Source organism: Theropithecus gelada, chromosome 2, assembly GCF_003255815.1.
Source record: "Theropithecus gelada isolate Dixy chromosome 2, Tgel_1.0, whole genome shotgun sequence".
In the NCBI taxonomy this organism is placed as follows: Eukaryota; Metazoa; Chordata; class Mammalia; order Primates; family Cercopithecidae; genus Theropithecus; species Theropithecus gelada.
Window position 1 is genome coordinate 149,748,128 of NC_037669.1, and position 13,196 is coordinate 149,761,323.

The following is a 13,196-nucleotide window of genomic DNA, read 5'->3' on the forward strand; positions in this document are numbered from 1 at the left end:
AGCCAGTGTGGAGACGATCCCAACAGAGGGGAGGAGCCTTGAATCTCCTCTAGGTTAAGTATTATGCCTTCCTGACTATAGATGTTCATTATCAATGTTACAGCCTCTATTCCTGCTCTAAACTACAATGAAACTACTCTTTGCTCGCCCCTAGCCCCATACCTTTACCTGGTTTTCAGGTAACTCAAAGGATGTTTAGTCTTTTAATTTAACACAGAGATTTATGAATCACAAAGGTTTTCTCCTCTTTGCATAGAGGTTTTCTAGTTTAGGTTATTTCCAAGCAGATGGCACAGTCATGGTCTAATGTAAGGAAACTTCACCTCGATCATCACTTCCTAGATATAAATAACTAAATCTGAGAATTCAAGGAGATTTCTTACAGTCTTAAGGAAAGCTGCAGCTGCCCCACTTCGCCTCGTGGATCACAAAAGATAAATCATATCTGGCAACTCCCTTACAGGATTCCTTCAATGTAAAGCCTGGATGCTAATAGATTACCTAGACAGAATAGGAAGAGAAGTGTACTTGCAGAAGTCTTGAGTAGTCTGATTAAGATATAATAGCCATATATTATTATGGGATTTTTTAAAAGTCAGGATTTAATGTAATTTAGCATCTATACCTGGATACATTTATGGCAGGCTGGTAAGAAAAAACTAAAGGCAAGGAAGATTGGAGGATCCATGGGGAGGTAAGAAAAGAATAAAGATCCAGAAGCACAAGTCTTCTAACCATACTCCAGTGATACTGGCCCAAAACACCTGGGAATAAAGAGAGAAGGAAATGGGTTCTTTCCCAACGGTGGCAAGAAGATAACATTAAAGTTGAAGACAATTGAATTAAGATTTCGAATACTACTGTCCAAAGGACCTTTCTGTGAGGATGAAAATATTCTATATCTGTACTCTTCAGCAGTAGCCACTAGCCATATGCGGCTCTCTCGAGCACTTGAAATATATGCTCAAACATTACGTTCTGAGGAACAGAATTTTTAATTCTATTTAATTTTGCTAATTTAAATTTATTTATTTATATTTAGAGGCAGGGTCTCTCCAGTACAGGGGTGTGATGATAGCTCCCTGCAGCCTCAAACTCCTGGGCTCAAGCAATTCTTCCACTTCAGCCTCCTGAGTAGCTAAGATTACAGGTGTGTGCCACCATGCTCACCTAATTTTTTTTTTTTTAAGAGATGGGGTCTTGCTATGTTGCCCAGGCTGGTCTTGAACTCCTGGCCTCACACAATCCTCTTGCCTAGGCCTCCCAAAGTACTGGTATTACAGGTGTGAGCCACTCTACCTGGCCTAATCTAAATTTAAATAGCCACTTGTGGATAGTAGCTATTGTATTGGACAGTGCAACTCTACAAGTTGGTTGAACCTATAGGAATACCACCAGAGCATGAAACTGGCATAAGATAAGAGGATTAGAGACCAGAGTCTTTGTAGTCAGTACTGTTAGAGTCCATGAGACAACAGATGCAAAAGATCCTGTTTTAGAATTTAAAATTGTAGCCACAGGGAGAGGAAAAGATACTTTAAGAGTGGATTGAAAGGAGGTTTTTAATTTAAAAATACACTTAAAGTTGTGGTAGGAGTGGCTAAACAAATGATTGGGTATAATGTAGCCACAAAGCAAACTCTAAGAGGTGGTGGTGTGAAAGTTAGTAAAATGATGGCTGATGTAGCATTAGATACTTAACTATTTTTATGGAATGACTCTTCAAAAGCCCTGTACTGATGGGTAGTCCCAGACAGTCATTGACATTGAAGAGATGAAACTTTCTACTTATTTTTAAGGAGGAATATATATTTTTGAAGGAATAGAAGATTTCTAAGCTCAGTGGATGGCAGAAAATGATTTCTATATAGAAAAGTCAGTCTAGAGATTAAATTAAGAAACCATATAATTCATTTCTGAAGACTTATACTAGTCAGGTTTAAGGAGTCCGTTTGATAAAATCCCAAAAAGATAACTTTGTAAGAAGCTAAAATAAACTTATGGCAATGCAGAATTCTAATAAAATGACATTTACTAACGATTACACATAAGAGAGGAGCCTATTGAAAATAAAGCTGCTAGAGACTTTCAGGTTGTCTAGGATAATGGTGGATGCCTAAATCTGAATTTCTGTGTAGCCCCTGAAACATCATAAAGAGTATCAAGGAGAGCAATTGAAACCTGAAGGAAACGTGGAGGAAAATTGAACACATAATTTACAAGAGAACCATGAGACAGAATATTATGAACTATGAGACAGAATATTATGAATTTCAAATTACTTGTAACTAGCAGAGATATTTGTGGAGCTCATATCTTAACCTTGTATGGTGCTGAGAGCAGGTACATTCTGATAAGACTGTATAAAAGAAGAAGAAAATGAAGAATAGGAACTAAGAATTGATGGAGCAAAGAGAAAATCACCAACAGAAAGAGACAGTCATACTCTTAAGTGCAACATTACTGAAAATAAGTCCAGGATGTGGTATATCAGACTGCTGGCTACAGGGAAGATACTTGAAAGTATGCCCAAGGTTTGTAGTCTCTGAAAATTAGTTTCTGGGGAGTAGTAAAAGAAGAGGAGGGGAAAGGCACTGTTCAGAGACTTAGTCATAAACAGAAAGAAGAAAGTAAGAGGGAGAATTTTAAGGGTCCTGCAGTAGTAAAAGAAATGTACAAAATCAGAGATGAACCAAATCCTCCCCCTGCTACCAGAAAAAGAAGAAAAAAAAAGCTATTCATGAAGAAAACTGCACTTCACTATGCTGACATGGATATTTATGAAAGAGAAATCCTGAAGCCACTGCAGAATGCTTACTGTTACTGCATATAGCTATTATGGAGGGTTTTCCAGTTTAGAAATTGCACAATATGTGTAGAAAAAAAATGTATATATGCAAGATTCCTGTAAGACAAAAATAGAAAATGAAAATAAAGTCTGTGAGTTGATGACAGTTCCTCCTCAAAACCAACCACAACATGGAGGAAAATTGAACTTAGCACTATAATTTGAATTGAATATTTTAAGCATTTTCAGATATAAAAAAAGTTGAATGAAAAAATTAAAAAACAAGAGAAATAAACAAAAACCAAGATGAAACAAGGGTGATTGAACTTAGGAAAGAAATTGAAATGAAGATTAAATTACAAGAACTACAGGGTAGAATGTATTTGACTAAGCATTTAGCAAGGGGCATTGAATAAAGGTATAAACAACAACAAAAATTAGAAAAAGGTTTAAAAAGGAGTAAAAAAGATAAAGGAGTAAAAAGAAAAAGTAGTTGAAATGGAAGATTGGCAAAGATTTCACGTGCAAATAATTAGTGTCTCTGAAGAATAAAACCAAAACAAGAGAACAGAATTAATATTTAAAATTATAATCCAAGAAAGCTTTCTAGAAAAAAAGACCTTATCTATATATTGAAAAGACTTGTATCTTGGAGAAAATTGACCTAGGATAATTAACTCTGAGATGTATCCTAGACTTTAATAATAAAAAATCTTCAAACCTTCCTGGCAAAAGAAATTTTTTCAAAAAATTACTTGCAAGGACAAAAAAAGTAGGTTGGTATCAGAATTCTCTGTAGGAATGTACAGAGTGGGCCTAGAAAATAGCAACATTTTAAAAAAATGTCATAAAGTATGAGTCAAGAAAAAGTCAAGCTGTCTTTAGAGTATCATGGATAAGAACATGGTTTTAAACCTACAAGAATTGAAGTAATATGGTTTTCACAAGTGATCCCTTCCTAAGAGATGTATTAGAGGATGAGCTTCATTAAGTCAAGAGAGAACTGGGGAGACTTTGGCAAAAAGTCTGATGGTTACTGTTTATGTATTTAACAAAATATATTAAGACTAAAACAACAATGGGGCAAGAGTGGGATAATTATGTGTAAATGTTATATTCTAGTAAAGTAGAAATAATGAAATTTTTTTAAATGAGAGAAGGGGAGAGTAAGGAGTAAGTAAGATAAACTCAGTAATTGTTGCATAAGCAATAACTGGGAGTCAAAATATACCATTCTATACTGGCAAACTAGTTACAGAAAGTCAAATAAGGAAAAAAGGGACTGTAGACATAATAAAAGGTATTGATATATTGGATAGGCTGGGAGCGGTAGCACTGGTAATCGCAGCACGTTGGGAGGCCGAGGCAGGCAGATCACGAGGTCAGGAGTTCGAGACCAGCCTGACCAACATGGTGAAACCCTGTCTCTACTAAAAATACAAAAATTAGCCAGGCATGGTGGCACACCTGTAATCCCAGCTGCTCAGGAGGCTGAGGCAGGAGAATCACTTGAACCCGGGAGGCAGAGGTTGCAGTGAGCCAAGATTGCACCACTGCACTCCAGCCTGGGTGACAGAGCGAGACTCTTTTAAAAAATATATATATATATGATAATTCCAGAACAAAAATATAAACTTTCCTCCTTACCCAAATAAATGAAATATATGTTTTGGTTTTTTTTGTTTTTTTTTTGAGACAGAGTCTCGCTCTGTCGCCCAGGCTAGAGTGCAGTGGCACAATCTCGGCTCACTGCAAGCTCCGCCTCCTGAGTTCACGCCATTCTCCTGCCTCAGCTTCCCAAGTAGCTGGGACTACAGGTGCCCGCCACCACGCCTGGCTGATTTTTTAAAAATGTTTTTTAGTAGAGAATGGAGTTTCACCATGTTAGCCAGGATGGTCAAAGCTCCTGACCTTGTTATCCACCCGCCTTGGCCTCCCAAAGTGCTGGGATTACAGGCATGAGCCACCGCGTCTGGCCCCAAATAAATGATTTCTTAAACACAAAACAGAATAGAGGGAAGAAAGCACTAATTATAGTATACTATATTATAATTAAATTCACTGTATTATAATAAAAAATCTGACAGAATTGTGGCCAAGCATCTCAGTCGCATTAGTGAGTGTGAACAACCTTAAAAGAAAAAAATTTACAAATTGGCTTACAAAGCAAGAAAAAACTCTCTGCCACATGTAGGATACATACCTAAAATAAAGTGATTCAGAAAGGCCAAAAATAAAGGGATAAGCAAAATTATCCAGCTAAGTGGAAAGTATAAATGAAAGCAGGAATTCCAAACAAAATAGAACTGAAGCCGAAAAGCATTAAATATGACCAAAATGGATACTTTTTAATGCCTGAAGCCATAATTCATAAGGAAGATTTACTAGTTATTAATATGCTCCAAATAATACACCAGCCACCTTGATAAAGCCAAAATAAGAAGCTTAAGAAGATATATATAGAAACTCAATAAGAGGAGACTACCATGCTGTTCTCAGTATAAAATAAGTTAGTAGATAAATACATGGAAGATCTAAATAACATAATCAGTAAAGTAGCTATTGTGAATATATGTCAGACATTACACCTTGATAATAGACGCATACTTTATTCTAAAGAGCAGATAGAACTTTCATATTCAAATTGATTATTAGTTGGCTCTTTGTGTTAGTTTACTAGGGCTGCTATAACAAAGTACTACAAACCGAATGACTTTAAACAACATAAACAAGTTTGTTGTCTCACAGTTCCCATGGCCTAGAAGTTTGAAATGAAGGTATTGGCAGGGTTGGTTCCTTTTGAGAGCTTTTGGTGGTTTGCTGGCAATCTTTGGTATTCCTGAATAAACAAATCCATAGAGATAGAAAGTAGATTACTGGTTGCCTAGGGTTAGGAGGTTTGGGGGAAATGGGGAGTGATTGCTGATGGGTACAGATTCCTTTTGAGATGGTAAAAATGTTCTGAAATTAAACAGAAGTGATGGTTGCACTTGTGATATACTTCAATATGCTAAAACTTGTGAATATACTAAAGATCATTCATTTGTATACCTTAAAAGAGTGAATTTTATAGTATGTGAAACAAATACTTCATTAAAACTATTTAAGAAAAGATAGTACAGGAAGAAAATAATAAAAATAAAAGAAATGTAGAGAACAGAAAGCAGTAAAATTAATTAATGAGTAAAAATTCTAGGTCTTTGAAAAAACTAGCAAAACTGGTAAATGTCAAATATGTAAATAATAAACTGTTGAAACATAGAAGATATTTAAAAATCACAAGAGACTATTTTGTACCCTTTTACACAAATAAATTTGTAAACGTGTACTTTTCCTGGAATATATAGTGTATCAAAATGGACTCTAGATAAAATAGAAAGCTTAAAAGATTAGTTTCTGTAGGAGAAATAGAGAATATTATAAAAGAATTTCATCCATAGGAAAGCACCAGGCCCAGATGAGGGGATTTTTTAATCAAATTTTCACAAACTAAATAGTCTCAGTGGTATTTAAATTGTCCTGGAGTATAGGAGATGAAAGAAAACTTCCACTTTTAAAAAAGCAGCAATATATAACAGTGTTCAGTGGACCCAAAAAAGATAGCATGAAACAAAAAATTAAAGATTATCATATTAATATCAGTGCAAAAAATTATAAATGAAATATTATCAAACAAATCAATTTCACATTAAGAAAATACCCCACGCTGGGTGTAGTGGCTCATGCCTGTAGTCCCAACACTTTGGAAGGCCAAGGCACATGGATTGCTTGAGCCCAAGGGTTCGAGACCAGCCTGAGCAATATAGCAAGACCCCATCTCTACAAAAAATACAAAAATTAGCCAGGTGTGGTGGCACATGCCTAATGTCCAAGCTACTTGGAGGTTGAGGTGGGAGGATCACCTTGGCCTGGGGAGTTTGAGGCTGCAGTGAGCCAAGATCATGCCACTACATTCCAGCCAGGGCAACAGAGCAAGACCCTGTCTCAAAAAAACAAAACAAAACAAAAAAAACCAAACCCACAATACCCCATGACCAGTTGCATTTTATTCCAGTATTGCAAAGATAGTTAATACTTAGCAATCCATGAATATAATTCACTATATTAATAGATCTAAAGAGAAAAGCATGCTGTTATTTCCATAGATGCTGAATAGACTGACATATTTCATCACCTACTTCGAATGAAAACACTAAAGAAAACAGAAATTGATGAATATTATCTTAATTTATAATATATGTGTGTGTATATGTATGCATGTTTATATATGTACGTATGGGTACGTACCCATACGTACATACATATATACACATACTTAATGGGAAACAAGAAACATTCCCACTGAAAGCAAGGTTTCCTATTACTTGCACTATTTAACATTCACTTGGAGGTATTGGCTAAGGAATTTAGGGGAAAAAAGCAATCAGAGAGATAAGAGTTGGAAAAGATGTAAAACTATCTTTATTTACAGATGATATGCTTATCAGAGACATAAGAATTGGAAAAGATGTAAAACTGTCTCCATTTCTTATGCTAATATACTTCGGAAATTATACAGAATTACTGATAAAACTAACTCGACCACAGATGAATTCAGTGAAGTAGGGGATATAAAATTAATGTAAAAATTAATAATTTTCATATGACAAGCAGTAACCAGGTAGAAAATTTTCTGGAATACCCCATTTACAATAGCAACAGGAAAACAATATAGTTGAGAATAAACTTAACAAGAAATGCATAAACCAACAAGAGGAAAATTTTTAAATGCTTCTGAAAGACACAAGAGGGTAATAGATTTGACTAAATGGAAACCATCACTGTTTTAGTCTATTTGCTTTGCTATAAAGGAATTATAGTAAATTACCCTGAGGCTGGGTAATTTATTAAAAAGAAGAGGTTTATTTGGCTTATGGTTCTGCAACCTTTACAAGAAGCATGGTGCCAACATCTGCTTCTGATGATAGTTTCAGCAAGCCTGAGCCTTTACTCGTAGCAGAAGGGGAAGGGGAGTTGGTATATCACATGGTGAGAGAGGGAGCAAGAGAGCGATGGGAAGAGTGCCATGCTCTCAAATAACCAGTTCTCACTTGAACTAATGGAGTCCAGCTGACACCTGAACTAATAGAGAAAGAACTCACTTATTACCACAGGGATGGCACCAAGCCATTCAGGAGGGATCCACCCTTGTGACCCAAACACCTGCCACCAGGTCTCATTTCCAACACTGGGGATCACATTTCAATATGAGATTTGGAGGGGACAGATATCTAAGCTAGATCAATCCCTTATTGGATAGGTTGACGTTATAACGATTTCAATTCTCCTTAGGTTAATTAATATAATGCAACCCCAATGAATATGTTGCCAAAGTTGTTGTTGTTGTTGTTGTTGTTGTTTTAACTGTAGGAGGTTTATAGTAATGTTGATATGGAAAAATAAAACATGTAAAAATAAACTCCCCCTGGAAAAAAAGGTTATGAGAATATAGTATCCCAACCAAACATTAATATACTTTGTAGCCACTACAATTATAACAAAGAGGTAACTAGTATATGAATAACCAGACCAGTGGGAAAGAATAGGAGGTCTAGAAATAGACCCAAGTACATGTGGACATTTAGTGTATGATAAAAAGTAACACTTCTTATCTGAGTTTTACTTTTAACTGATTACCAGGGTGTGTGTGTGTGGCGGGTGTGGGTGTGGGGGGGGCGGTCTTTACAGCTGAATTAATCTGTAATGTTATTTAAGAAATCATCTATTGAAGATTCTGCATAAGATTAAATGTCTTTTTGTTTTTCTTTTGAAACGTATTACTCTAATTTGTATTACTCATTACAGTTCTAACGTGGAGTTTGAGATGCTCCTATGCACTTTACTTTTGCTAGAAAGAATATAATATAAATGAAGTAATCTTAAAGTGATCACACAAGTACAATATCTAAATCTTCACTGTCTTGTGAATAGTTTCTTCTTACTTAACATTTTATTCATTACAGCATCCTGAAGAGATAGCTGAAAAAAGACTATTTGAATTAACATATTTATCATTAGGCTACCTCTTTCTTCCTACCTCTTTTTTTCCATCCTCACAGACCCTTTTTTATATCTTTTTTCCTTCTTTACTAGTTTTTATACACTTTTCAAACTTCTTGTTTTAACTAATAGTTGTTCCTCCTTCACTTATCTACTGAAATATCTGTCCACTGCTTTTAAAAGTTACTGTTTTTTTCTTATTCATTGCTTCTTTGCTGTATAAATATATTTGTTATCGTACATATCATATGATATTTTAGTTATTTGTCTGTTTTCCTTTTAGACTGTGAACTTGTTAAGATTTGTTTTACTGATTTTTTTGTATACTGATAGAATGCACAGTAACTGCTTGTTTAATGGATTAATGATTAAAGACTTTCAGACATTTAATGATTCTAATTGTACAGGACATATTGTGAGCTATGTTATGCGGACTCATCAAAAACTAGCTGGAAAGATTGCAGATACAGAAATTTAATTTTGTCAATATTTATGTTAGATATTCCTTAATATTTTTAAGCTTCCTAGCTCAGGAAAGCATACTAGTTTGTAGAAATTACATATAAATTTTCTTTCTACTTTTATTTTAGGAAAAACTGATAAAGTATGCAACAGACAGTGAAACAGTAGAACCTATTATCTCACAGTTGGTGACAGTGCTTTTGAAAGGTTGCCAAGATGCAAACTCTCAAGCTCGGTTGCTCTGTGGGGAATGTTTAGGGGAATTGGGGGCGATAGACCCAGGTCGATTAGATTTCTCAACAACTGAAACTCAGGGAAAAGATTTTACGTTTGTGGTAAGTAGTGGAAATTTGGAATGACAAAAGAGTTCTCTGTCCTATTGAGGTTTATATATTCCATTTACAAGAACTATTCAGGGTATTCTTAATGACAGCTTCACCTAGAACCAGACAATTAGTTAACCTCTGAGTTTGTTTCTTAATACTATTGCAGAAACCTTTAGCCAAAAGCAATAAAGTTTGAACCCCATCCAGGGTGTTATATTCTTATAAATAAAGCTTCCAAATATAATAATGACAATACTTAAAAAGCCTAATCAATTATTTAAATATTACTTTTTAAACATTATTGTTAGTGTTTCCATGGAAAACTAGTTTCCAGGATATTACAATAATAATGTTTTGTAGTCAAATGAGTTTGGGAAATCCATATAGAACAAAATTAAATGTGACTTTTTTTTTTAACAATAATAATGTTTTGTAGTCAAATGAGTTTGGGAAATCCATATAGAACAAAATTAAATGTGACTTTTTTTTTTAAAGTGACTTTTTATGTATCTGTGTGCATCGTGAATCTCTAAGAATATATCTCCAAGAGTTATAATATATGAGTATATTAAAATTATTTCTTAGAGTTTCTCAAATGACTCTTGGGCTCTACAGAATGCAATGTAGGAGTTGCCATGTATACATTTTGCTTTTTTTTTTTTTTTTTTTGAGACAGAGTCTCGCTCTGTCAGCCAGGCTGGAGTACAGTGGCAAGATCTCGGCTTATTTCAAACTCCGCCTCCTGGATTCAAGTGATTGTCCTACCTCAGCCTCCCGAGTAGCTGGGATTACAAGCGCGCACCACCACGCCTGGCTAATTTTTGTATTTTTAGTAGAGATGGCGTTTCACCATATTGGCCAGTCTGATCTTGCACTCCTGGCCTCATGATCCGTCCTCCTTGGCCTCCCAAAGTGCTGGGATTACAGGTGTGAGCCACTGCGCCTGGCCTACATTTTGCTTTTTAAGGGTTAAAAAACCAACAATGCAAATTGTCAGAGATATGCAAAAGTTGAATAATTTTTTGTACACCTTAGAAATAGCCTAAAAAGCTTTACATTTTGGCTTTGTAGCTACAGATTATATTGTAGTCTTAATACCAAACTTAGTTTGAACCTGTCTTTTCCTTTGTCTAAGTTAAATTCACTTAGGCAGTTAAGTTAAATTCACCATGGAAGAAGAAGTACACCTAAGAAAATTTATAGCAGTTACCCTGGAATTTTCTTTTTTTTTTTTTTTCTAATTGAGACTGGAGTAGAAGATTCAAGCTTTGCCTATGGATTATTGATGGAACTAACAAGAGCTTACCTTGCATATGCTGATAATAGCCGAGCTCAAGATTCAGCTGCCTATGCCATTCAGGTAAGAGTGGATATAGTCATTACTGGCTTTAAATTGTTTAATTCAAATACGTTGTAAATTCTATACTCGTGAAACTCCTATTTGTTTTAATTCTCACTTTTATCAAAGTTATACAAGTTCATGATAAACATTTTAGAGTACAGAAGCATACCTCTTAAGCAATTATTATAGGTATAGTTACTTTCAAAATGTTTGTATGTATATACAAATATATGCTACTGCCTCAGCTTTGTGACCTAAGTGAGTTACTTAAATCATTCTAGGCATTGAAATAAATGCCCTAAGGATGTTCACAGCTCTAAAACTATAAAATTCTGTTTATTTTTCTATGTACAAGCATAACCCAGAGATAGTATGGGTTCAGTTCCAGACCACCACAATAAAGCAAGTATCTCTATAAAGCAAGTTACATGAATTCTTCGGTTTCCCAGTGCATATTAACGTTATGTTTACACTATACTATAGTCTATCAAGTGTGCAATAGCATCATGTCTAAAAACCAGTGTACATGCCTTTATTTAAAAAATACTTTGTTGCTTAAAAATGCTAACCATCATCTGAGCCTTCAGCAAGGCATAATGGTTTTGCTGGTGGAAGATTTTGCCTTAATGTTGATGGTGCTAATTAATTATGGTGGTAGTTGCTGAAGGTTGGGATGGCTGTGGCAATTTCTTAAAAAAATCAGACAACGAAGTTTGCCACATCAATTGCCTTTCATGAAAGGTTTCTCTGTAGCCTGTGATGCCGTTTGATACCATTTTCCCCACAGTAGAACTTCTTTCAAAATTTGAATGAGTCCTCTCAAACCTTGCCACTGCTTAGACAACTAAGTTTTTGTAATGTTCTAAATCCTTTGTTGTCACTTGAACAGTGTTCACAGCATTTTGAGTGGAACCACAATAGATTCCCTCTCCAGAACCACTTTCTTTGCTTATAAAAAGCAACTCCTCATCCATTCAAATTTTATCATGAGAAGGCAGTAATTCAGTCCTATCTTCAGGCTCCACTTCTAACTCTAGTTTTCTCGCCGTTTTTATCACCTCTATACTTACTTCCTCCAGTGAAGTTTTGAGCCTCTCAAAGTTATCCAGGAGGGGTTGGAATCAACTTCTTTCAAACTCCTGTTATTATTGATAGATATTTTGACTTCTCATGAATCATGAATGTTCTTAATGATATCTAGAATAGTGAATTCTTTCCAGAAGGTTTTCAGTTTACTGTACCCAGATCCATCAGAGGAGTTACTGTGTGTGGCCTCTATAACCTTATAAAATATATTTCTTTAAGTAATAAAACTTGAAAGTCAAAATTACTCCTTGATCCATGGGCTGCAAAATGGATGTTGTGTTAACAGTCACGAAAACAACATTAATATCCTTGCACAGCTCCATCAGAGCTCCCAGGTGACAGGTACATTGTCAATGAGCAGTAATATTTGGAAAGGAATCTTTTATTATGACCAGTAGGTCTCAACAGTGAGCTTAAAATATTCAGTAAACCATGCTGTAAACAGATGTGTTGTTATTCAGGCTTTGTCACTGCATTTATAGAGCACAGGCAAAGTAGATTTCACATCGTTTTTAATTTTTTAATTTTTTTTACTTTTATTGTTCTAATTTTCAATTTTTGGGTATATAGTAGACGCATATATTTAGATTTAGCCTAATTCCTAACAGCTCTAGGATGTATGGAATCGTCAATGAGCATTGACTTCAATTTAAAGTCACCGGTTGCATTAGCCCCTAACCAGAGAGTTATTAACTTTCCTATGAAGCTTTGAAGCCAGGCATTGACTTCTCTTCTCTAGCTGTGAAAGTCCTGGATAGCATCTTCTTGCAACAGAATAGAATGATTTTAGTTAGATCTTCTGGATAACTTGCTGCAGCTTCTCTATCAATAGTTGCTTCTTCATCTTGTGTTTTTATGTTGTAGAGACAGCTTCTTTTCCTTAAACCTCATGAACCAACCTCTGTTTGCCTCAAACTTTTTGTTTTTTTGTATTTTAAGAAGTGCCCCTTGAATCATATCACTTCAAACTTTTTTTCTGTAGCTTATTCTCCTCTCTCAGATTTCATAGAATTGGAGAGAACTAGGGTTTTTCTTTGGATTAGACTTTGGCTTAAGGGAATGTTGTGACTAGTTTCATCTTTTATCCAGACCACTAAAACTTTATATCAGCAATAAGACTGTTTCTCTCTCTTATATTTGATGTATTCATTGG

General features: G+C 35.1%; 1 protein-coding gene across 2 annotated transcripts in view; it reads left to right on the forward strand.

Annotated features, from left to right (window-relative positions):
• ATR (ATR serine/threonine kinase) overlaps positions 1-13,196 on the forward strand; it is a 123,287-nt gene that overhangs the window by 45,383 nt on the left and 64,708 nt on the right. For both annotated transcript variants that reach the window (XM_025377065.1, XM_025377066.1), the window contains 2 exons: positions 9,418-9,624; positions 10,862-10,975. In XM_025377065.1, coding sequence (XP_025232850.1) covers positions 9,418-9,624; positions 10,862-10,975 — 321 coding nt within the window. The remainder of the gene's footprint in view (positions 1-9,417; positions 9,625-10,861; positions 10,976-13,196) is intronic.